The sequence below is a fragment of the Artemia sp. Qi Xiang Cuo genome, chromosome 21 (genome assembly GCF_049724085.1).
Source record: "Artemia sp. Qi Xiang Cuo chromosome 21, ASM4972408v1, whole genome shotgun sequence".
NCBI lineage: Eukaryota > Metazoa > Arthropoda > Branchiopoda > Anostraca > Artemiidae > Artemia > Artemia sp. Qi Xiang Cuo.
The window spans coordinates 22,770,364-22,795,258 of NC_142814.1; the positions used below are offsets into that span (position 1 = coordinate 22,770,364).

The following is a 24,895-nucleotide window of genomic DNA, read 5'->3' on the forward strand; positions in this document are numbered from 1 at the left end:
TAAAAGAAAGTAAGGGAGATAGAAAGAGGCAAAAGGCACATGAAGAAAAAGAAAGAGTGTGTAAGGATAAATTTTGTGACTCCAATTAAATCCAAAGAAAAATTTCTTTGACAAAATTTTTCAGCGGAATGATTTAGACGTAAGACAATATGGCCTACCTAACATTGACTCCCTATTTTTAAAATAATAGATGCTGCCCTTAGTGCTTCTGGCCAAATTTTTTTAAAGAAAGGGTGAATAACTTTAAAACATTCTCAAGTTGTCATCATATCGTGAAAAAAGGAATATAATTCAACATTTTCCTATAAATTGATGTTACATTTTTGATTTTGTAGAAGGTTTATAGGTTTTTCTTCTGTAGACATGTACAATTCTATGCCTTGTTTTGTTTAAATGAGTTTTAGATAAAGGGCCTGACACACATACCATTTTTAATGCTAAAAGCGGCCGAATTTATTATTGCGGTTGTTTTTTATGGCAGCTTTTGGAAGTAGATGAATACTTATTTTGATCGTCTTTTTGCACAATAAACCTGAATATTCCCAATGCTCGTTTTGTCAGAATACTTACTATAGTGATCTAAGCTCATAAAACCTCACTTAATACCCTAGTGGACGACTTGAGTTAATGAAAATTCTGCTTTGAGTATCCATGTTTTACAGATTTAAAATATATGCCCGAGAAAATGCCATCTTTCCTTTGAAAATCCCCGCTTATCGTTTGTACATTTCCGTTGTTAATACACTTAAAGAAACCGCTATGTATACCTTATGTCTAACAATAGGTGTTACACTATCAATTATTTGACAATCTCTTTTTGTTATATTTCTAAGATACCTCTGATGGATTAGCAAAATTCAAAATAGTTAAAAAGGAGAAGAACAAGGTATCACTGTTGAAGTAAGAACATGAATGTCTACTTTCCAGCAAATGACATACAGAACACAATCTTGACCTATTATTACTTGATGAAAATGTTAACTTTTTTAACTATTTGATATTTTTCCAGAGGTCCTTGGTGCTTTGACATCCGTTTTCATGATTTGGGTAATCACCGCTGTTTTGGTTTATGTAGCTATAGAACGCGTTATGAGCAAGAGCTTCGAAGTTGATGCCATTATTATGCTTATTACCTCGGGAGTAGGGGTTGCTGTCAATATCTTGTAAGTCCTTTTTCTTATATATTTTTGTTTAAAAAGACTATTTTATATGGTATTTTTTTTAACAGAAGGAAAAACAAATTCCAGATTGAAAATAATCATCCTGGAGTCTAAAACATCATAACTACCTGGTAAATACTCTTTCTGTATTTCAGCTTTAAATTAACTGTGGATCCTACTAGATGCTGCTATTTGTGGTTAATATCAGTAACATCAGTCCTATGTAACCTAGTGTTTTGTATTGATCCTTTCAATCTTTGATTATAATTAAATTAATTTAAAAGTCTTTCCGAAAAATATTCTTGTCTAAGAAAAGTAAAGGCAATTTTAAACTTTAACTCTGCAGATAAAAATACCTTTTAAAATTCAAACTCAAAACGACCAGAAATTAATATTAAAAAATAAATGAAACCCGAAAATCAAACTTAAAACGAAAAAAAATATGTTGCTATTGAAGTGTAAGTGAAACTTAAAACGAACAGAAATTAAATAAACAATCAATGCAAACAAACATACAATAGATATTATTGTAAATGAATAAATAAATCTTAAAACGAGTGAAACTTAAATTGAATATGCAAATCAAGCTTGAAAGGAACAAAAATCACTACAAACAAGAGTTTGGGTATCGCCACCTTCTTTCATTGTAAAAGTTTAAAACCTACTGCGTCATTGGCGCTTTATTGAAGACCAATTTTATGGAAAATATTTTCTTTTAAACTTCATATTTAAAATAAAAAATAAAATTATATTAATGTTTTTAACTGATGAGATGTCAGCAATTAATATTATTATGCTCATACATCAAATATTCAGTTTAATTTATTAGTTCTTTCTAAAATTTTTCAAGGCGAATACAGTGCCACTACAAACAAGAGTTTGGATACTGCCCCCTTCCTTAACTGTAAATAAAAACCAAAAGCCTAATGTGTCATTAGCGCTTCATTGAAAACGAATTATATTACAAATATTTTCTTTTCCAGTTCTTACAGTATTGAAAATAAAAATAAAATTGCAGTAAAATAAATTCTTGAACTGATCAATCTTTCAGCAACTAATATCACTGTACATCAAATATTCAATTTGATGTTGTTTATAATTTCCACGACTGTTCAAGACGCATATAGTTGTCAGTAAAGCGCCAATGACTTCTGTAGGTTTTAGACTTTTACAGTGAGAGAAGGAGGCGATACCCAAACTCTTGTTTGTAGTGATTTTTGTTCGTTTCAAGCTTGATTTGCATATTCAATTTAAGTTTCACTCGTTTTAAGATTTATTTATTCATTTACATTAATATCTATTGTATGTTTGTTTGCATTGATTGTTTATTTAATTTCTCTTCGTTTTAAATTTCACTTATACTTCAATAGCAAAATATTGTTTTTCGTTTTAAGCTTGATTTTCATATTCAATCTAAGTATTACTCGCTTTAAGATCTATTTATTCAGATATATTATTACTTGTTGTATGTTTTTTGCTATGATTGTTTATTTAATTTCTGTTCTCGTTTTGGGTTTCATTTATTCTTTAACAGTAATTTCTGGTCGTTTTGAGTTTGAATTTTAAAATGTATTTGTATCTACTGAGCGTAAGTTTAAAATGACCTTTACTTTTCTTTGAAAAACTGATTTTTCGAAAGTTTTTTTAATTAATTTTTGTTCGGTTTGGATTGCAAAAAGTTTCAAGTTTTTAAAAATTTCTTATTTCAAAATCGAACTTAAAAAAAATCAAATGTTCATCAAAGTATCAAAACAGGTATCAAAGTAACAATATCAAAGTGAAAAAATGGGTTTGTTTCAACCTCGGAGTTTTATTATCTGATTTTGGAACTATTTTTAATAAAATGGCTATCTCAAAATTTTTACCTGATGGGTTTGGGAAAAAAGGGCGTGGGGGGGGGGGGCTAATTGCCCTTCGCTCTCTTTTGATTCTTTAAAAGTGACCTATAACTTTCTGTTTTCAATCAAATGAGCCCTCTCTGAAGCTTATGCGAGTATCCCTTCTATAAGAACCATATATACACCCAGAGTATAACTTACAACACCTGTCCCTGGGCCGTGGGGTGTTGTATCGGCCCCGGAGTTTTAATATCTGATATTTGAACAATTTTTAACAAAATGTTCACCTCAAATTTTTAAATAACCCAAAGGCCTGGAAGGCGCGAGGGGCTAAGTGCCATCCGATCTTTTTTACTCTGAGAAAATGAACATAGAGCTTTTAAGTTCCATTCAAGTAAGTCCTCTCTGAAGTGTTTGCGAGCATCCCCTTCCATAAGAACCAAATATGGCCCCAGGACAGCTTACAACGCCTGCTCCCCTTCCCCGGGCCCTGGGGGGTTGCGTCGACACCGGAGTTTTTGTTATCTAACCTTTTAACTATTTTATAAAATGGCTATCTCAAAATTTGTATCGTATGGGTTTGGGGAAAAAAGGGTGTGGGGGGGCTAGTTGCCCTCGGATATCTTTTGACTCTTCAAAAGCGAACTAGAAATTTCAATTCCCAATCAAATGAGCCCTCTCTGAAGTTTATGCGAGAATCCCTTTCATAAGAACCATATATGCCCCCAGGACAACACTTACAATTCCTACCCCCGGGCCCTGGGGGGTTGTGTTGACACCGGAGTTTTTGTTATCTAATTTTTGAACATTTTTCAAAGAACTGACTCTCTCAAATATTGTAGCGGATGGATTTTGGGAAAAAGAGTGTGTGGGGGGGGGACTAGTTGCCTTTAAATCTCTTGACTCTTAAAATGTGAACTAGAACTTTCAATGTCCAATCAAATGAGCCCTCTATGAAGTTTATACGAGCATCTATTTCATAAGAACCACACATGCCTATAGGGCATAACTTAGAACGCCTTTCCCAGGGCCCTGGGGGGTTGTACTGACACCGGAGTTTTTCTTATCTGACCTTTAAACTATTTTTAACAAAATGCCTGTCTCAAAATCTTCATCAGATGGGTTTGGAAAAAGAAGGCGCGGGGAGATGGCTAGTTGCCCTCGGATCTCTTTTGACTATTAAAAAGTGAGCTCGAACTTTCAATTTCTAATCAAATGAACCCTCTCTGAAATTTATACGAGCTTCCCTTTCATAAGAACCATATATGCTCCAAGGGCATAAATTAAAATGCCTGCCCCCGGGCCCTGGGGGGTTGTGTCAACACCTGAGTTTTTGCTATCTGAATTTTGAACAACTTTTAACTTAATGGCTATCTCAAAAATTTTATCGGATGTATTTGGGGGAAAGGGGGCGTGGGGGGGGGGGGGGCTAGTTTCCCTCCAATTTTTTTTTACCTTCAAAAACTGAACTAGAACTTTCAATTTCCAATCAAATGAGCCCTCTCTGAAGTTTTACGAGCATCCCTTCCATAAGAACCATATATTCCCCCAGGGCATAACTTACAACGCCTGGCACCGGGCCCTGGGGGGATGTGTCCGCCCCGGAGTTTTTGTTATATGGTCTTTGAACTATTTGCAAAAAAATGGCTATCTCAAAGTTCTTATCAGATGGGTTTGAGGAAAAAAGGGCGTAGAGGGGGGGGGGCTAAGTGCGCTCCAATCTCTTTTGACTCTTAAAAAGTGAACTAGAACTTTCAATTTCCAATCAAATGTGCCCTCTTTGAAGTTTATACTAGCATCTCTTCCATAAAAACCATATATGCCCCCAGGGTATAATTTACAACCCCTGCCCCCGGGCGCCAGTGGGTTGTGTTGACACCAGAGTTTTTGTTATATGATCTTTGAGCTATTTTTAACAAAATAGCTATCTAGAAATTTTTATCGGATGCATTGGGGAAAAAAGGCGTGGGGGGGCTGGTTACCCTCCGATATCTTTTGACTCTTAAAAAAGTGAAGTAGAAATGTCAATTTTCAGTGGAATGAGCCCTCTCTGAAGTTTATACGAGCATCACTTCCATAAGAACCATATATGGGCCCAGGGCATAACTTTTAACCCTTGCCCTGAAGACTCTGGGGGGTTTGTCATCATCAAAGTCCCAATTTCCCGAATTTTCAACTACGTTGAACAAAACGGGTATCTCAAAATTTCGATCTAATGTGTTTGGGGAAAAGGTGGGCGTGAGAGGGGGGTAGTTGCCCTCCAATCCATTTTGACTATTAAAAAGGGCAGTAGCCCTTTGAATTTCCAATTGAATGAGTCTTTTTTGAAGTTTCTACGACAAAGTTTTCTATAAAAACCTTATATGCCCCCAGGGCATAACTTACAACCCATGCCCTGAGGGCTGTGGGGGAGTGTCTTCCTCAAAAATATAAAGTTTTATCTGGAAATTGACTACGTAGAACAAAATGGCTTTTAAAATTTTGATTGGATGTGTTTGGGGAACGGTGGGCGTGGAAGGGGTGTTAGTTGCCTTCCAATTACTTTGACCCTTAAAAATAGCACTAGAACTCTCGATTTCCAATCGAATGAGCCCCCTTTGAAGTTTATACGATGACCCCTTCCATATGAAGTGCCTCTGGGGGAAAAAAATATAACAATGGAGCCGTATGGCCTTTACTATAGGCAACGTTATAGCGTTGCCTCTGATGACATGTTCAATAAGTTCAGCTTTAAAGGTTGAGATGGCTAGGGTATGTTCTGCGGATGAAGGGTGACAGATTGCCGAAGAGTGTCTTTTTCGGCCAACCGTCAAGGGCTAAACGTAAAGCAGATCGTCCGCCATTGGGTTGGAAGGAAGTCATAAAGAAAGATTTAAGGGAAATGGAAACCTCCTGGGAGGGTGTAAAGGGGAGGCTGTGAATAGATTGAGGTGAAGAAGCGAGCGTGCGTAAGAGCGTGCGAGGCCTCAGGCGGCTTGGTGCTGCGGTGAGTTGTTAGTAGTAGTAGTAATAAGCATAGCCATACCCTGAACCAAGTGGTGTGTTAACTTATGGACCATTTCATGATCAAATTCCGTATTTTTTAGTCCAAATTCGGGAGCAATAAATATTAATAACCAAATTGCAAATTATAAGGATTACTGTGTGTATTTTTAGAATACGCATTTGTAATTTTTCCCAATGAAATTTCCCTATCCCACAGCGCACAAATTGAAACTTGATTGTCTTCCTCTATTGTTTTAGTTTAATTTTGTCTTGCAAAAGCAACTTGTAACTCGGCTCATTGATCTTAATATTTTTGCTAATATCTGCATCTTTATCTAATATCTGCATCTAGCATCTACATCAACAACCTAAGCTATCATTTAAGCCATATCTGAATATTTAAGCTAATAATTCGGTTTTGAATCTAAGATATGTTTTAACTATGGACCCAGTATGGTCCATAACATATTGACCATTTATTATCAACAACCATATTGTAGATTATTGTATATTTAAAATTGCATCTGTTTGTTACCGTTGCTATTTTTCTTTCGTATACTAAATCACCCTAAGCTAGAATACCATCCATCTCTATTTGCAATTAAATAAAAAAAAAACAAATTTTTTAAACTGAAAGTAAGGAGCGACATTAAAACTTAAAACGAACAGAAATTATTCCGTATATGAAGGGGGCTGTCCCCTCCTCAACGCCTCGCTCTTTACGCTAAAGTTTTTTTATTGTTTAGAAAAATAGAGTTGTAAGAAAGTCAAACTTTAGCGTAAAGAGCGAGGCGTTGAGGAGGGGACAGCCCCTTTCAGATACGGGATAATTTATGTTAGTTTTAAGTTTTAACGTTGTTCTTTACTTTCAGTTAGAAAAACTTGTTTTTTTTTTATTTAATTTTTGAACGTTTTTGAATTAATGCAGGTTTTTATATTGGCTCACTGTACATGAATAATCAAAACAAAATTTGCATATTATATTTGGTTAAATGGCTTTCTCGAAACTTGTTTAATTTTATTTACGAACGTTTTTATTAGTAATAAATATACGTAACTTAGAATTAACTTACGTAACGAACTTCTATATTCATAAAATTTTAACACGTATATTAGGGGGTTGGCCCCCTAGTCAATACCCTGCTCTTTAAACTATAGTTCGAATTTTTTTTCCAGTTCTTTAAAAATGACCTCTTAATCACAATCAGTTGAAAAACTTGTTTTTTTTAATTTAATTTCTGATCTTTTTCTTTAATAATGCTGGAAAATCCAGCGCCCCCTTCATAGCACTGTCCCGTCCCCCATGAACACTTCCTTCATGGAAAGATCCTTCCATATAGCCCCCGACCCTCTCCTTCCCCCACCCACCAGAAAAAATCTCCTCTGAAAAAGTCTGTATACTTCCCAATAACCAATACTATATGTTAACATTGAGTAAAGTTCATAACTTTCAGCCCTCCCCCTGGGGACTTTGGGGGATCAAGTCATTCTAAAAGACATTTTTATCATATTTTCGACCATGCTGAACAAAATGTCTAACTCAATTTTGATCCGGTGACTTTGTGGAAAAAATTGAGGGTGGGAGGGGGCCTAGCTGCCCTCTACTTCTTTTGGTCACTTGAAAAGGGTACTATGACTTTTAATTGCCGTTCAAAAGAGCCCTCTCACGAAATTCTAGGACCACTGACTCGAAACTATCACCTCTGGGAAAAAAAAAAAACAAAAAAAAAAAAACAAATAAACACGCATCCGCGATATTTATTATGGCGAAAAATGCAAAAGGACACATTTTTGTAGAAAGGAGCTTTAAACCACAACAGTAGGGTTCTCTGATACGGTGCATGTTATGGTGTTATTTTCATTAAGGTTCTATAACTTTTAGGGGGTCTTTCCCCATTTTTTCGAAAATCAACCAAATTTTCTCAGGCGCGTAACTTTTGATGGGTAAGCTTAAACTTAATGAAACTTATATATTTGAAATCAGAATTAAAATCTGATTTTTTTGATGTATCTATTGGTATCAAAATCCCGTTTTTTAGAGTTTCGGTTACCATTGAGCCGGGTCGCTCCTTACTTACAGTTCGTTACCACGAACTGTTTGACAAATTGGGTATTAAAATCCAGTAATAAAAATACAAGTGTATTTGCGTACAACACATCAAGTGTGTTGTTGACTAGTGTGTACTCCTAAGTCTGTATTTATAGAGAAATTATTATTTATTTTACACTTAATTTCAATTGTTACTTGGACATTCTTTCAATGCTTAGTTTATTATTAGATCAATACTAAATCAAACCATAGTCATTCAATAGTTTTTGAAGGCACTGCTGTCATTAGTAATGATCTAGGCATTAAACACATTGTTCGAGAAGCCATTAAAATTAAATGTAAAATATGTAACAATAAGTTTTTATGTACAGACTTAAGAGAATACGCATTTAATGCATTATACATAAATTTGATTAAAAATGATTTAACAATATATGAAGCAAAACCAGTAACAGATCAGAGTGATCGGTGATTATGCACAAATTTGATTTAAATGGTTTAACTTAGTAACCAATTACCGATTACAGTGATTCTGTATCTAAAAGATATTCATGGCTAATTGCCAAAAAGCAAAAATAGCATAAAAGCTCTGGAAATTGTGCATAGAAAAAGCAAACTCTGAAGATTTTTTTTTCCCGTCTGTTTTCAAAATTCTGGGTCCTTCTGAAAAATGTGGCAGGGTCCTATGCATTTAGTCATTGAATTATGATGACAAAAATGCATAATCGAGGCTTCAATAGGATGCTAAATTAAAAAAAAATATTGTAAAAATTTAAGGTATTAAGATATTGAGATATTCTAAAAATATTTCAAAATTAAAACTCAAAACCAGAGGCATATTTCTCCATAGCATAAAAAACTTGCTTCGATAATATTTTGTCGGTATGAATTACCATTTTTGTTAATCTTAGCTGAGTTTGCGTAAAGTGATGACGTTGGGACTCTTTTATTGTTGGTTTTATTTTTAGTTTTCTCGTTTTTGCACTGCAAGCTAAATTTTATGCTTATTCTACTTTCTTGTTTTCCCGAGGACACCTATTAGATAAACAGCTGAAATAGTTTTTTTATGTAATTTTTATATTTGTTTTTTTTTTTTTTTTTTTTTTTATTGTTTTGCAGTTCCCTGTATTTCAAATGTCATCATTACATGATCTTGTTTGTTTTCTGCATGGTTGAGTAATATTAATTCTTACTGAGTAAGAAATTTATTAGTTGGAATTTTCGTGTGTGGGTGAAAAGTTTTCAATATAATATTATTGTTAGGATACTAATGACTTTATCAATTATAAATTAGTTCTGATTACTGATTTGATGCTGATTAAAATAAAAAAATTATGAGCTAGTGAAGAAATCTGGGAAAATTCAGATATTACAGTGAAAACTTTCGCTAATGCGTATTTGCTGCTATAGGAAGTAAAAAGAAAAAGAACCCGTGAAAATGCGCGAAGCTGAGAGACACAAACAAACCCCCTGGATAAAATAATTGGAATAATTTCAAAACTAAATCACATGAAAAAGTAAAAAAAAAACACAGAAAAAAAGTCGGAAGATTAAAAAGGCTGACACCAGTACCAAAAATGAAATATCAGATACCTTTAAGTACCTCGTGCCGTGAATATAGAAAAAAAAATCACTATTGAACAACTTTTGTCTTTTAGGTCGATTTTAATCTAAAAGTGCTTTAAAATTTTTTATTTGCTTCAGATGACTGTCATTAATTTTTAAGAATCTGCTGTGTTTCAGAATGGGTCTAACTCTCCATCAACATGGCCACTCTCATACTGGTGCGGTAGACGACACGTCTCCTCTACTTGAGGCCCATGCACACAATGGAAAGTCTGAAAATATTATTGTCACAGCAGCATTTATTCACGTCCTTGGCGATTTGATCCAGAGTGTTGGTGTTTTCATTGCGTCGTTGATCCTTTACTTCCAGGTAACCAAGAATCTATATTTCTATCAGTCTTTTTGCTACATTCTAGCTTAGAGAAGGGGCTCAAAAAAGGGAGGGGGGAAGAAAGGAGAGACATTAAAAGTATATTTAAGGATGCAAAATTAATTTTTTGGATGTAATTTTAGGAAGGAATACTGTTCAATTAAATTAATATGATACATTTAGAATGCAGGATTTCAGAAAAAAATTCTAGTGTGTTCTAAAGGTTGTCTGAGGTGGTAATAATTAGATTAAATAGTGTACGTTCCTGGATCCTGGAAAAAGGCTGGGACCCCCTGACACAGTGATTACACCAGAGGAGACTCTTGTATCTACTACCTTGTCTCTGGAAAGGAATAGTATACAGAAAATATCACATTGCCGTCCAATTCTTGTTTCTGGACTGTGGTGATCTGCCAGGGATGAAAATAGATTGGATTTGCCACTGCAACAGCTGGCCAGGATTAGGCCATGTCTTACACCACCCTTTCCTCGTCGGGGCTTTTATTGGGGTAGAATGTATGCCTCCAAATGATTATATTTTCCATGACCATTCTGATCTGATGAACCAGCTGTGAAAAATTCAAAAATTTGTGCTTGTATGTTTGACTTGTTTATTGGTATCTTAGCCTCAGGTGTTCAACTACTACCGTCAAACATTCGTAATTAGCAATTTTTAAGTCATAAATTATTTGTGAAATGTATACTTATTTTATGTGGATTTTGGATTTTTACCCTTCAATATTAGCCTCATATTTGTGATCAAGGAGCTAAGAAATCTTACTGGTGGTACAGCATAAAGTAAAAACTGTATTTAGCTTTAGAATTCTACTAGGAAACGGTAGATGGTGTTAATTCTCAATCTTATCAAATCCCCATAGTGTTCTTACTTAAAAGAACTGAGTACAGTTTAAATAATTATATTATTTCCATGACAGACAGTAAAATTGAATATTGACTTTTGAATTAAAATCAAGTTGCCATCAAGCCATGGCTAACCGGAGAAAAAGCCAAGACAGATGGTCTGAGTGAGACGCAAATCTGACATCGCCATTTTTTAGAATTATATAAAAATGACGTCATTTCGCTCGTTGATAGATATTCTATCATCCATTCATCCATACTAGGGCAGAACTACGGTAGATAGTCATAGAACTAAGGGATGGATGGTTGGGATGATTTTCGATTGACTCATGACGGACAATGTCCGCTGGACTTGTATGCTAAACGGGGGACTGAATTTGTTTGGACTCTCAGGCGGGCAAGTGACCGCTTGTAGTTTCAGGGGGACTATTAACAGTTGCAAAGAAACCCTGATATAGTTAAAATTACTCCCTGTTTAGGGTAGATTTGGCTATACTTCCTCAATGACCTATCCTTGAAATTTCAACCTCGTTTTTTTGTGTAAAAGTCGTTGTTATTGTTCGTTCCAGTTCTCAGAGAGCAAGGAAATTCGGTAATTTGAATGACTATTGGTATTTTATATTTTAGTGGGAAAGAAAGTTTTTAGGTAACAAAAAATTTCTGAAAAAAGAGAAAACAACAATTAAATAATAAAAACGTGAAGCAAGAAAGCACAATTCTTACTGGTTTTTCATTTTTGATCTAGTAAATTTAGTTAAAGGAGGTAAATATGACTTGTAAGAAATTGAAAAAAACAAAGTAATGTGATGTAGGGGGGTTTGTGGGTTAGAAAATTTGTGAAGGTTTAGCACGGTAACCTTTTTTGGTCAAAAAGCAGAACATACCGGAAAAGTAATCATGTAAGTAAAAAAGGACGAAAAGATTGCGTCATTTTTTCGTCTGTGTTTCAAATAGTTGTCTTTTCCAGATATTCCGGTAATGTGCAAGGGTCAACATTACCACTTTTTTTAAAAGTTGTCCTCATATGAAATTTTCTAATGAACTAAATCGAAACGCCTGATTTTTGATCTGAGGCTCTAGAACGTTAAAGAAATAATTTTCGGTTCACAGTACTGTCAACCTACCCTAGCTTGTGGAAGAAGCGAATTTTGACCACATTGCATGACGTAAAATCTTTCTGTAGCCGTAATATTTTAATATTTGTATTTGGTTTCTTATCGTGGCTCGTTCTTTCAAGTATAGTGGTGGCAGGCAAAACTTTACACTCCCCAACTCTTCCCTTCATGTTTATTAGCTTTCGTTAATTCGTTATCTCGAAACCCTAAAGAGGTTCGACGTCAAATAAACCCTTTTTGAGGTCACACAGAAACTCAAAGAGGGATTTCCTAGATTTTTTTTTTCAGGATTCGTTTAACTATCATGCTGCCATGGGTATTCCGTATTTTTTCCCATCAGTTATTATAATCACCTTTGTATTCTCGTTTCTTTTTTTATCTCTTTATTTTAATATGCTTTCTTTTTTATAGCATTTTTCGTTTTGTGTTTCGCTATGCTTATTGTTATTTTTTTCTTTTTTTTCAGCCAACTTGGGTTCTCGTTGATCCTATTTGCACTTTCATATTTTCGTTTCTTGTTTTGCTTACCACTGTTACAGTAATGCGAGATGTGCTTCAAGTTTTGATGGAAGGTATTTGATCCTTTTTTATTTTGTTATTTTGTGTAATCATCAGAATGATCAAAATTAAAGGAGCAAGGCCACAACCCTTTGCATGCCAGGCATTACATGAAACTAATAATGCACTTTGCTATTGCACAAAATTAATCGCCTTCAAATAACCAACTCTACCAAATAACCAATTGTTTCAATAGCCAATTGTTATCCAAATGAAAGAAGCAAGGAGACAACCCATTGCATGCTGGGCCTTACTCAAAACTAATAGTACACTTTGTTCACTTTGTACAACCCTTTTGCACGTCGGATCTTACTCGAAACCGATAGTGCACTTTGTTATTTCTTAAAACAAGTTGCACTCAAATAATCAGCTGTTCCTTAATGAGACTACCTAATTAAACGGGAATAATGAAGACGAATTAAACACTTTCTCACAGGCTTCTTTGATAATGGCCTTTGGTTTTTGGTTGAAGAATCCATCAGAATAATTTTTTGTCTTCTGCAAGTTAGAATAAGCTGATTACCCTCTACTGAATTCAATACACATCGCAGGTTTTTCCCAGGATTTTTCAGAACCTACAAAAAGCTTGCTTCTTTTTTTGAATATTTGTATCTGGAAAATCTTTAAAATCTAGTGAGCATGTAGAACGGCTTGTTCAGAAGCACATAAACACACGGAAAGCTGTTTTTGCATAGCACAGCCCATAAATAAACAGCATAAAAACGAAAAGCGAAATACATCATTGGTACTGACCATCTGGTGGGAAAAAAACAGATAAAAGTTGAAATTAAATAAAAGCAGGCAGTGGGTGGACAGTTTATTCAGGATATTAAATTATGTATGAACTAAGTGAGGTAAATTGATAGAGGAGAAGAAAAACAGATAAAAGATGAAATTAAATAAAAGCAGGCAGTGGGTGGACAGTGTATTCAGGATAGTAAATTATGTGTGAACTAAGTGAGGGAAATTTATAGAGAGAGAAAAACCTATAAAAGAAGAAATTAAATAAAAGTATGCAGTTGGTTGACAGTTTATTCAGGATGTTAAATTATTTGTTAATTAAGTGAGGTAAAGTTAGAGAGGAGAATAAAAAAGGAAAAAATATGAAATAAAATAATAGAAGTAAGTGGGTGGACAGTTTATTCAGGATAGTAAATTATGTATGAATTAAGTGAGGTAAATTTATAGAGGAGAAAAAAAACCGATAAAAGATGAAATTAAATAAAAGCAGGCAGTGGGTGGACAGTGTATTCAGGATGGTAAATTATGTGTGAATTAAGTGAGGGAAATTGATAGAGGAGAAGAAAAACAGATAAAAGATGAAATTAAATAAAAGCATGCAGTGGGTGGACAGTGTATTCAGGATAGTAAATTATGTGTTAACTTAGTGATGGTAATTTATAGATGATAATAAAAACATATAAAAGATGTAATTAAATAACAGCAGGCTGTGTGTTGACAGTGTATTCATGATATTAAAGAATGTGTGAATTAAGTGAGGTTAATTTATAGAGGAGAAGAAAAACAGATAAAAGATGAAATTAAATAAAAGTAGGCAGTGGGTGGACAGTTTATTCAGGATGGTAAATTATGTGTGAAATAAGTGAGGTAAATTGATAGAGGAGAAGAAAAACCGATAAAAGATGAAATTAAATAAAAGCAGGCAGTTGGTGGACAGTGTATTCAGGATGGTAAATTATGTATGAATTAAGTGAGGGAAATTTATAGATGATAAGAAAAACAGAAAAAATATGAAATTATATAACAGCACTATGTTGTTTTAAAGTTTCTTCGTTATATTTTAGATTGAGTTAACTTTGAGTTGGAATTAGAGAGAGAAGAAAAAAATATAAAAGATTTAATTATATAAAATAAGTATGATTGAGGACAGTGTCTTAAGGATGTTAAATAATGTATTGCTAAAGTGAGTGAAATTTATAGAGGAGAAGAAAAACAGATAAAAGAAGAAATTAAATAAAAGCAGGCAGTGGGTGGAAGTATTCAGGATGGTAAATTATGTATGAACTAAGTGAGGGAAATTGATAGAGGAGAAGAAAAACATAAAAAAGATGAAATTAAATAAAAGCAGGCAGTTGGTGGACAGTTTATTCGGGATAGTAAATTATGTGTGGACTAAGTGAGGGTAATTGATAGAGGAGAAGAAAATCTGATAAAAGATGAAATTATATAAAAGCAGGCAGTGGGTGGACAGTGTATTCAGGATAGTAAATTATGTGTGAATTAAGTGAGGTAAATTTGATAGAGGAGAAGAAAATCTATCCCGGAGAGGTAGTGTTTCTCAAAGATTGTACATTTTGAACCCTCCCAGTCATTCATCGGCCTAGATGTTCATTGATATTTATTTACACCTAAATTATCCCATCAGTGTTCGTAATGCATCACATAACCCTTCTTGGGGGTCAGAGGTTCTGCTATTCCGGGATGTTGAATGGCTTCCTCCAGAAATAGTGTTTTGCCTATGTTTATTTGATTGGTAGGAGGTATTTTGACAAAATGGTTGCAATAAGGACAAGGATTTGAATTAAATTTTGTGGTATTTTTTATCTCATGTTTTTTTTTAAATAGATTGCTGTATTTTATTTGTTACTTTATTATTCCTTTTTAGTAGTATTTTAGTCATTTAAGAACACATTGTTATATGAATGTTATTTTTGTATAATCTTGTCTTATCATATTGAAATATTCATTAACGCTAGAATAATGTAGCCACATAGCCTATTAGAATTCAGAACTTTTTTTTACCAGCTAAATAATGTTGATTGTGTGTTGAATTCAGGTTGATGTATATTGTGTATTCATACTATGTTTTATAATCGTATCTGCTGATCATGAGTCATGACCTTGCCTGTTCTAGGTTATTCCGAGGATTGCATACATTTTTGGATATTTTTTGGTAGATACTAAAGAATCATGTAATTTGAAACCAATAGTTACTCTAAAGATTTATAAACTTGACATATTTATTTTCCATAGTTATTTTTTTTCGCACTTAAGATTAGTAGTCACACTGACCTCTAATGTTGCAGTAGTACATTGTTCGGTAACTACAATACTCTAATGATACGTTTTCCAATCATTTGCTAGCGAACAATGCTTCATTTCCCAGTTCTTAAAATCAGAGTTAAGTCTCCAAAATTCGGGGAAAAACAAGACGGAAGTTTATATAAAAATCGAGCATGGATAGTACAACTAACCTTGAAATATATCAATTTGCACCTTAAAGCAACATAAAAATCTTTCATCTTCAAAATAAACTACTGTATGATGACTCAGTTTTAATATGTAGCTAAAAGCAAGGTGTTAGAATTAATGCAACAAGTTTAAAATCATTCTTTAAAGAAAAGGAGGGTTTAGGATCAAGATAAAATAGAATTGGATTGTAACAATAGATGAAGATTATTAAAAAAAAACCAACAGAGAGAAAAAAACTCAATGAAAAAAAAAACAACAACAACAAACGAGACTGCGGCCAGTGGAGAGAACTTCTGCCCGCAGTCTCGTTTGTTGTTTTTTTGCTTTTTTTTCATTCTCTGTTGATTTTTGTCATGGCTGGCCAGTTCGGCTTAAGATCTTTCATGCGTAGATTGTTAAAAAGAAGTATTTTGTAGTACTCGAGTCTCTATAAGCTGCCCGCATTCTGATAAAACAATCCCCGTCCTTTTGTAGCAGGTGTTCACAGCTCACCGAGTATTGAGGTCAAAATCTCCCTCCTATAGTTCAGGCACCTAATACTCGAAGAAAACAGAAATACAAAACAGGCTACTGTCGCTAAGATCAAAATTGTGGCTATGGAAAGCGATCTAGGTAAATATAAGTAACAGAAGTAACATAAGTAAAGGAAAGTTGCAGTATTTTGTTGCCACTAATTCTTGTTATGTTTATCTGTAAGCTATGGCTCCCTAAAATCTACCATCTTTATTTGACAACAATGTCTGTTATGTTCAATACAGAAGGGCTCCATGTCCATGGTATATTTCCTTTCTTCGGCTGCTGTAATTTTTGGCTAGTTTTATTGCTATATGATTCACTCAGTGTTGGGTGTTATTCGATAAGTGATGAATCTCATAAAAAAAGAGTGCATTAGGTACACATAATCATTTTTTGGGTTGGCGGTTCATTGGGTGGTGGTTAGTGGTTGAATAATGTTGTATTTTAGTGGTGTCTTAATTACGTTTGTCCGTTTATAAAATTGGCAATGTGATTTACATTGCTTAAAAATACTCACTTGACCTGCTTAGAAAGATCTACTTAGTAGATACTTAGAAAGTCTAGTCCTACTTGACTTTGTCAGAACTGTTTGTTCTATGGCAGTGGCGTTAATTGAAAGAGGAGTGTATGCCACTCTCCGTAAATTCTTTTGAACCCTCCTAGATTTTGAAAAATATTTATTTTTCATATTTTCCTTGAAAAATGCTTTCTCTATCTTCGTTGAAAATTTTGGAAAAATCAACAAAATTGCCCCCCTAGATTTAAAAAAAAATGTTGCCTCTAAAATCTAAAATCTAGATTTAATTTTGCCTCCCAATGTTAATTTTGATGATTAAAGCAGACAATTTTGAGATTCCTCCTTATTTGAAAGCCAATACAAGGCTATAAAGTAACCCAAGGACTGATCAATTCTCATGCCAGAGAAATTGTGATGTTTAAAAACAAATCAAGTATAAATACAGAGTTTCGAGGATTTCACCGTATAATCAAGATTTTTCCTATTTGTGCCCTTCTACACTCTGACCCAATTGAGTCGTTCAAAATTGAGTCTTGTCCATACTACAGAGCTTGAGCTACTTTTCTGAACATTTGTCATTTGTGCTTGGAGACTGGAACTTTTCTTTGCAGTCTTCTTTGTCTCTTCCTTGTAAAATGATACATAGTGAATACTGGTTTTAGGCATGCCAAAAGGGATAGATTTCAACGAGGTTATGAAGACTTTTAAGCAGATAAAAGGAGTTCAACAAGTTCACAATCTTCGAATATGGGCACTAAGCTTGGATAAGTGTGCTTTGTCAGCTCATCTTGCTGTAGGTAAGTATCAGTAGATTCTACATTTAAATATTCTATAAAAGATGCTTTAAATTAGTTTTAATTGATTCAGCATGATTAGTGCTTTTATTGTCTGATGATAATGAATATTACCAAAATCAATAGCTTTTTGTCAAATTTTGAAGTTTAAGCTCCTAAAGGCAAAGGAATCGCTAAAAAGCGTTGGGGATTTTTCCATGGGGTTGGCCAACTTATATTTTAATCCTATAACTTTCCCAATAATTTTTGTTTTATAGCTGCAGTTAAAATCAGGAAAGGTTTTTGACTAAATCCTTTAAATATTTTGCAACTCTTTTCACCATGAAGTTTTTCATAAGAGTTTTCAGAGCCTATTGCTATAAAAAAATTATAGTCCTCCAAAAAATGTTTAAGCTGAAAATCGCTGCAAAATCTTGCCAAAATCTAATTCAATAAAATCAATGTCATAAAAAATAATTTTTAATGTTATAAATCATTGTCAGGATCCAACATAATCAATGATATAAATCAATGATCCTGTCAGGGGTCTGCCATCACAATTTCATATACAAATTCTTGGCAACAAAACAAATATGACTTGGCAACTGAAACAAATATGAGTAGACAAGAATTCTATTCCAAATTGTTTAATACCATAAGATAATGATTTTAGCATACAATGAATACATGGTACTAAAACCCCAAAGGCACCTAGACATGCAAAAGAGGGGGAAGATATGCGGTTCATTTAAGCACTAAATGAAAGAGAAAAAAAGATTGTATAGATTATATCATCATTCACCAAAAAAATCAAATAAATAAATAAATGAATAGATAAAAAAAAGTTAAATAGATTAAAAAGAATCCAATGAATCCTACACGAACAAGTGGAAAAGACAAAAGATAAGAAAATAAAATAGAGAAGCAAAAAAATGTATAACAATTTTTTCTAAATAAGTTAAACGAGTGGTACCTTCGAGCTGTTTCTGGCATCTTATTGCATGTATCATGACTCTACGCTATAGGGATGAAACCTGACCTTATGGTGAAAGTAAACGAAATTCGAATGGGATTTTTGTTACGAAACTGATTATCGTAGTCTGCTAACCAGGTTAGCAGATGTCGAGGTTACAAGTTTTCCAAGAATTAAGCAATTTAAGTGTAATTTAAAAATATTTATAAGCGGAAAATTTGTCAGTGGTTGCATCGAAAGATTTCATTACGTGTGTTTGCTACGGTTATTACAGAAATAGCAGACACTGGCCCAATTGATATAACCATTAAAAAGAATTCAGAAGTTTCGGCTTAGTTTGGTTATGAACACCCTTTGACATTTTTCCTTAGTAGTGCTTATATATATAGCTTTAGTATATTTTTATATATATAGTATTTTTATGTATATAGTATTATTTTTTTAGTATTTTTATATATATAGTATTTATATATATATACAGTATTTATATATATATATATATATGGTATTTTTATATATATATAGCTTTAGTATTTTTCTTGTATTCTTTTCCTTTTTTTTTCATTACTCCACTTTTGATGTTGTATCTTTAAAGGGGGGAATAAAGATCATTCGGTCATTCATTCATTCATAACCATTAAAAGGATGAAAAAGAAAAGACGTAGAAAATGAAAATAATAGCTAAATTTTACCCTAAATTTAAGTAAGAAGCAATGTCCTTGACTTTGATTTTATTCAATATACTTAAAAATATAAAAACATTAACCCCCAACAGAGAGCAGAGCTCGTACGGTTGGGTAAGTAAATAATGGGACATACACAAAAAAAACATCTCGTCAATAATACAATAATAGCAAAATTAACTTAATTAACAAAAAAAACAACAAACAACAAAAACTTAGAAAACAAGAAATAGCAGAAAGGAAGGGAGAAAAGAAATTCTGGGCAGGAAAGAAATGCCGGGCAAGAGGGGGATGGGAGGCCTCCTCACCGTGGATACAAAACAAAACATAAAGAAAAATATAATAAATTTTTTTAATTCCATCATTAAAGGTAAATAAACAAACATCAAAAAACGATCTTTAATAATTGCTTCTTTAAATACAGCTGAGATTTTGGGATTGATCAATCTGAGTTTTATCATTTAGCTTATATTTCTTCACAATGAATGGTATTAGGTACCTAAGTTGAAACCTTGACCTTTCACATCTCACTAAAGGAATTCGGTATAATCCCGCCGACCGACGAACCGAACGAGGGGGCAAAATCAGCAGAGATTTATTATAGAAATAATTCTTAGGAGTTTGAATTTGAAAATGCCATAAGGAAATATTTACATCACTTATACGTTTTAAATCTGACAAATTTAGGAAGAAGAACACCGTTTTTGTTTCAGATGTATTTTCAAGTTTCGATGTTCGATGTAAAAAAATTCCAAGTATTCTTACTGCCCTATTTTGTAGTACCTATAATTGTTTTAAATGCGTCCAAAAGGTATTAAGATAAACAATTGAGCAGTAATTTAAATACGAAGCAATTTTAGAGTGGTAAATTATTTTTAGTATGGAAAAGGGAAAAATATTTTTCACACGGTAGATCGACCCAATATTTTGAGCAAGTTTAATCCTTAAATGATCAATGTGATTACGAAAAGATAACAATGGATCAAGAAAAACTCATAAATAACGATATGACTGAACCCTACAAATTTTATTCTCATTAACCTGAAGCTCCTGACAAGAAATCAATTGAGTGGCGCGTTTTGAACTACCAAAAACCACAAATTAACTGAAGTAACAGTTACAATCGGATTTTCAATTAATGTAGTTGAATAACGCTTTAACAGATATAGCTGCGTCGTCTGCAAATAGAATAGTAAGACTAATATTCCCCTGCAAACTTTGCGGAAGATCGTTAATATAAATCAAAGATAATTCATTCTCACAGTGACTTTATTTCCAGATCCGGATGCAAGTTCTCAGGATATTCTAAGTGAAGCAACACGACTCGTTCGTTCTAAATTCGACTTCTTCGAAATGGCTCTGCAAATTGAGCACTTTCGCCCGCATATGGACAATTGCCAACAGTGTCGTAATCCTCTTGTTTGAATTTATCCCACTGTTTTTTGTTTGTTTTTATCTTTTTCTTAGTAGAGGGGGTTTTGTGAGGCTGTGGGAGACTGCAACGATTTGTTTTACTCAGCTAAATCGTCAGTTGTCGTTTTAGGCGTTCGATTTCGTATTCTTTTTTGCCTATATACGGGCTTACTAATAGTTTCATAATTCTCTCATTAGAATTTTCTTTGTTTGAGGTTTTTGCAAGTAGAAGGTTTTTTTATTGATCTCTAGCATGTTGATACATTTAACGGAATTGTACAAATAATTTTTCGCAGTTTAAGCTATTAATTCTATGATTGGCTATGTTTTGGAACGAGCTGTATTTTGTACACGCACAAGAACTGAAGTGCCTTGCCATTTTTTTTTGTTTTTGGTAAATTCTCTAAGTTTTTCTGTGAGTCGAGCAAAACTTTTTTCAGATTAAAGTACCTATGATTCTTGGAAAACACTCAGACTTAGATTTTTTTTTCTAAAAAACGAGTTCTTTTCTTTTCAAATTATCTGCCTTTCCCAGCGTTTCTTGCCGTGCGTATGGTCATTGTTGCCAGTTCCGAAAGTCACTTTCCAAGCCAGTTTTCGGAACTATTTCGGCAAGATTTGTTCGAAAAAGTGTGCGTTCAGTATTTTTCTTTCTTTTGAGGAAGAAAAATAAATCACAAATGCGCATACCAAGTTTATGTCTAATTGCTGCGCAACCTTAATCCATCCCAATTGGGAAATTTTCTTATTTGTTTAAATTTTCTTGATGAATAGATCACTAGGTACACCCAAACCTGGTTGTTTCAAAAAGCGACACTAAAAGCTGCTCTTCTGAACTTCCTCAGCGCTAATCTGTCAAAAATTAATTCAGCGATAAATTTCAACAATAAAAGCAAATTCGCTACCATATGCCCCCACATGGCTTTATTGTCAGGAAGGCAGAAAAGAAGAAGAAAAAGAACAAAAATGAGATAGAAAGAAAATGCACACACAAAAGAAAGAAAATGACGAAAAGGTAATCAAATGTAATTGAACTAGCCTACTTCGTAAGTCAAATAGTGAACTCAGAGGAAAAAATGCCGCTAAGGCCATGGAATGAAGCTAGAATCTCCTGAAAAACCTGTTTCAAGTTGATTTGATTATCCTCAGAACCTTTTTAGCCTTGAATTTCTTTGAATTAAGTTATTATAGTTTAAGGGCTAGGGACACGTAGCTGATTTCGGGAACCAATTTCAGCAAGGGTATGTTCCACGTCGAGTGATTCTAATTAATGATGCTAAGAGGCGGGGCTTAGTGATGTTTTTCGGTGATTAATCATCATTAATTACGTTCTAGACAAGGAATTTACTAGGGCTTTAGGCATGTAATTAATCGTATTTAATGGTTATCGTAAACTAATCGTAATTAATGATGATTAATCACCGAAAAACATCATTAAGTTTCCACCTCTTAGCATCATTAATTAGAATCACTGGACGTGGAACATATCCTTGCTGAAATTGGTTCCCGAAATCAGCTACATGTGCCTAGCCCTTTATATCTGAAGTTGTAAACCAGTCGAATTACTGAGAACCTACCGTTTGGACCCATAGGTTTCTCATAGTCTGAAAGCAATGAATTTTTATGTATCTTTTTAAAACACGTGCGGTTTAGTTTCTACGGTGCGTGTGAATGCACTGTAGGCTATATGGGTGTATATTCTAAATTTCGTACTTAAGGTTTCATGCACAAATTCTAACTAAATAATAACAAAACAAATGTTTTTTTCTCGTTCTTGTTTAGAGAATCTAATACTATTTCTTAGACTCTGCTACAGACTTTCGGATAGTATATGTATTTAGAGTGTTTCATGTCTTAATTGTTTAGTGAACCTGTATCTAGTATTACTTATCTTTGTCCTTCCACACCCAGCAAGATTAAGAAACTTCGCACAAGGAAGACCTCAGTGCCGCGGGACCATCAAAAACAAAATATATCTCTGATTTTCGATATTTCCTATTTCATGTAGTTCATAGGTTATCTTAGTGTTTTGTGAGTTTCTCCCTCTTATTCAGAGAGGAAGGCCCTCCTTCCCCGAAATAAATTCTTTCGGACAGGCCTTGCAAAGCCTAAAGTTAGGAGCAAATCCTGATAAATATTTTACCCTTACAAAATAATCTCTGTGTTACAAAAATGCCTTACAATTTAAAATCTTTTTACCGACTTAAACAAAAAATACCCCACAATAACTAGATATTAATTTTTTGCTTTTCATGTTGTTATTTTAAAAAAATCAGGCCAGGGTGTATTTATCTTGGAAACACTCTGTATAATTTTTGGAATTTGTTTCATGTATTCTAGTAACAGGTAGGAGCGTCAGTTTGGTGGATTTTTACCCCCCCCCCCCACTTATTTTTGAATTGACGTCCCTGGTAGGAGCTTTTACAACTGAAATGGTCTTACGATAAAGGATAAATTTTCACAAAACCACGCACAGATAAATAAATATCAAATTAGTGTGTCTTTGGTTCATTTCAAAGGATTCCGTCGGTAGATGGCTAGGAATCTAGTGACAAAGAAAAAAAAGAAACATAAAAAAAATGAATATACACACATACTATAAAAAAATTGAACAGTTAATCAAATATAATTAAATTAACCCTCTTCATAAGTTGAAAAGTGATCTCAGAGGATAATATTAATAGCTCCTTGTAAATAATTTAATGCTTATATTATTGCGGCAAAGAGGAAGCAAATATTTAAGGTAAAGCTGGACAAATCAGGAATAAGTTTTATTATAATAAATAAAACTTTTAAGTTTTATTTATTTCCTCGAAATTTAAGGCAACATTTGATTTTAAAAATGTGAATATAGAAGTTTTAATGTCGTGGATGATTCTCTTTGTACTTTGTCTTTTCCTTTTCCCGTTATCTTGAAAAAGAAAACAACAACAACTAATGCTAATTTTATTTGATTAGTTTTTGAGGTAATTAGAACAAATAACTGAATCTCATTTTTGCTTTGATCCTTATTTTTTTTTCTATTAAGTACCTTTAAAAGATAATGATATTTAAAGACTTGCAATAATGATATTTTAGTAAATATGATATTTTAGTTTTGGTGAAATATCCTTGTTAATATTACTACTAAAGAATTTTGGTTGGATGAAACGAAGTATTATTGTTTGTATGGATGGAAATTCTGTGAAACTTTTGATCCTCTACATAACTGAAGCCATCACATAAGGATTATTCACATCACATTAGGATATAGGATTATAACCATAGAAGATTGTGGAAGGAAACGTTTCTGAAAGTTCAAACTCCGAAAATTCTTTTTGATTTCTTATTTTGCAACAAAAGGCTTCAAAAGTCTATGTGCTAGAATGTTGTTTCCTTTTACTAAAGCAGGTTGACGAATTGTTTTATTTTGTTTCGATTACTGTTAAAGCTGTTGGATACAATTTGAAGTTAATAGGTTGTATGTAACACGAAAATCATGTTGGCTGTCATTATTTATTGTTCGTGACAGGTTCTAAATTATTATTCACAACATTCCCTTATGCGTTGTCCGATCCATGTGTTGTCCATAATATGGACAATGCGTTGTCCCTTACGCGTTGTCCATAATATGGATGTGGATCTCCTCAGGGTTCCTCAGATCAGATCAGTCTTTCGATCTCCTCAGATTGGAAACGGTGCTAGTATCTCACTTTGTTTAACTATGTTGATAGAGTATAGGCTGTGAGTAAATTATATTGTCGGTTTGTTTTTGCAATTGTAGTTTGTGAGTTTTGCCTTTTGTTGTTTCGCAATAAAGTTGTTTCGCAATAAAATTGTCTTGCAATAAAGAGCTATGTTGCATATTTTCCGAAAAATTTTATCGTGTTTTTCCAGTTTTGCACGGCATTTATAAAGTGAAGAAAGTTTTCCATAAAGTTGACGGCTCAAGACTTGTAACGGCTTTGACGAATATTTCAGTTTACTTAATTTCTGGAGATTTACTTTAGCAAACAATTTGAATTCCTCATGCAAACAGGAGGGCTAATTAAAAATTAGAGCCTCATCTTCTTTAAGGTGATCGTATGTATTCATTATACCTGACAATTCAAACAAAAGAAATAAATAATTATTTAGTTTCAAAATTCTAATATTTTTCCATATTTCCCATATTTCCCTTAGAGCTGAGCCTTCTATCTCTTCTGCTTTTTGTCTACTTTTAATGCTGGCTTTCATTCTAAGTCCCGAATAGATAAGAGTATCAAATAGGGACAGGTCCTTTTATTAGACATTGAAACAAAAATATAAAACAAAGGCTCTAAATA

General features: G+C 33.4%; 1 protein-coding gene across 4 annotated transcripts in view; it reads left to right on the forward strand.

Annotated features, from left to right (window-relative positions):
- LOC148939349 (proton-coupled zinc antiporter SLC30A2-like) overlaps positions 1–24,421 on the forward strand; it is a 99,321-nt gene extending 74,900 nt beyond the window's left edge. For all 4 annotated transcript variants that reach the window (XM_089107169.1, XM_089107170.1, XM_089107172.1 and 1 more), the window contains exons 6-10: positions 1,010–1,163; positions 9,777–9,969; positions 12,412–12,517; positions 17,412–17,546; positions 20,458–24,421. In XM_089107169.1, the coding sequence (XP_088963295.1) occupies positions 1,010–1,163; positions 9,777–9,969; positions 12,412–12,517; positions 17,412–17,546; positions 20,458–20,603 (734 nt within the window). In that variant the 3' untranslated portion in view covers positions 20,604–24,421. The remainder of the gene's footprint in view (positions 1–1,009; positions 1,164–9,776; positions 9,970–12,411; positions 12,518–17,411; positions 17,547–20,457) is intronic.
- Positions 24,422–24,895: the final 474 nt, after the last annotated feature.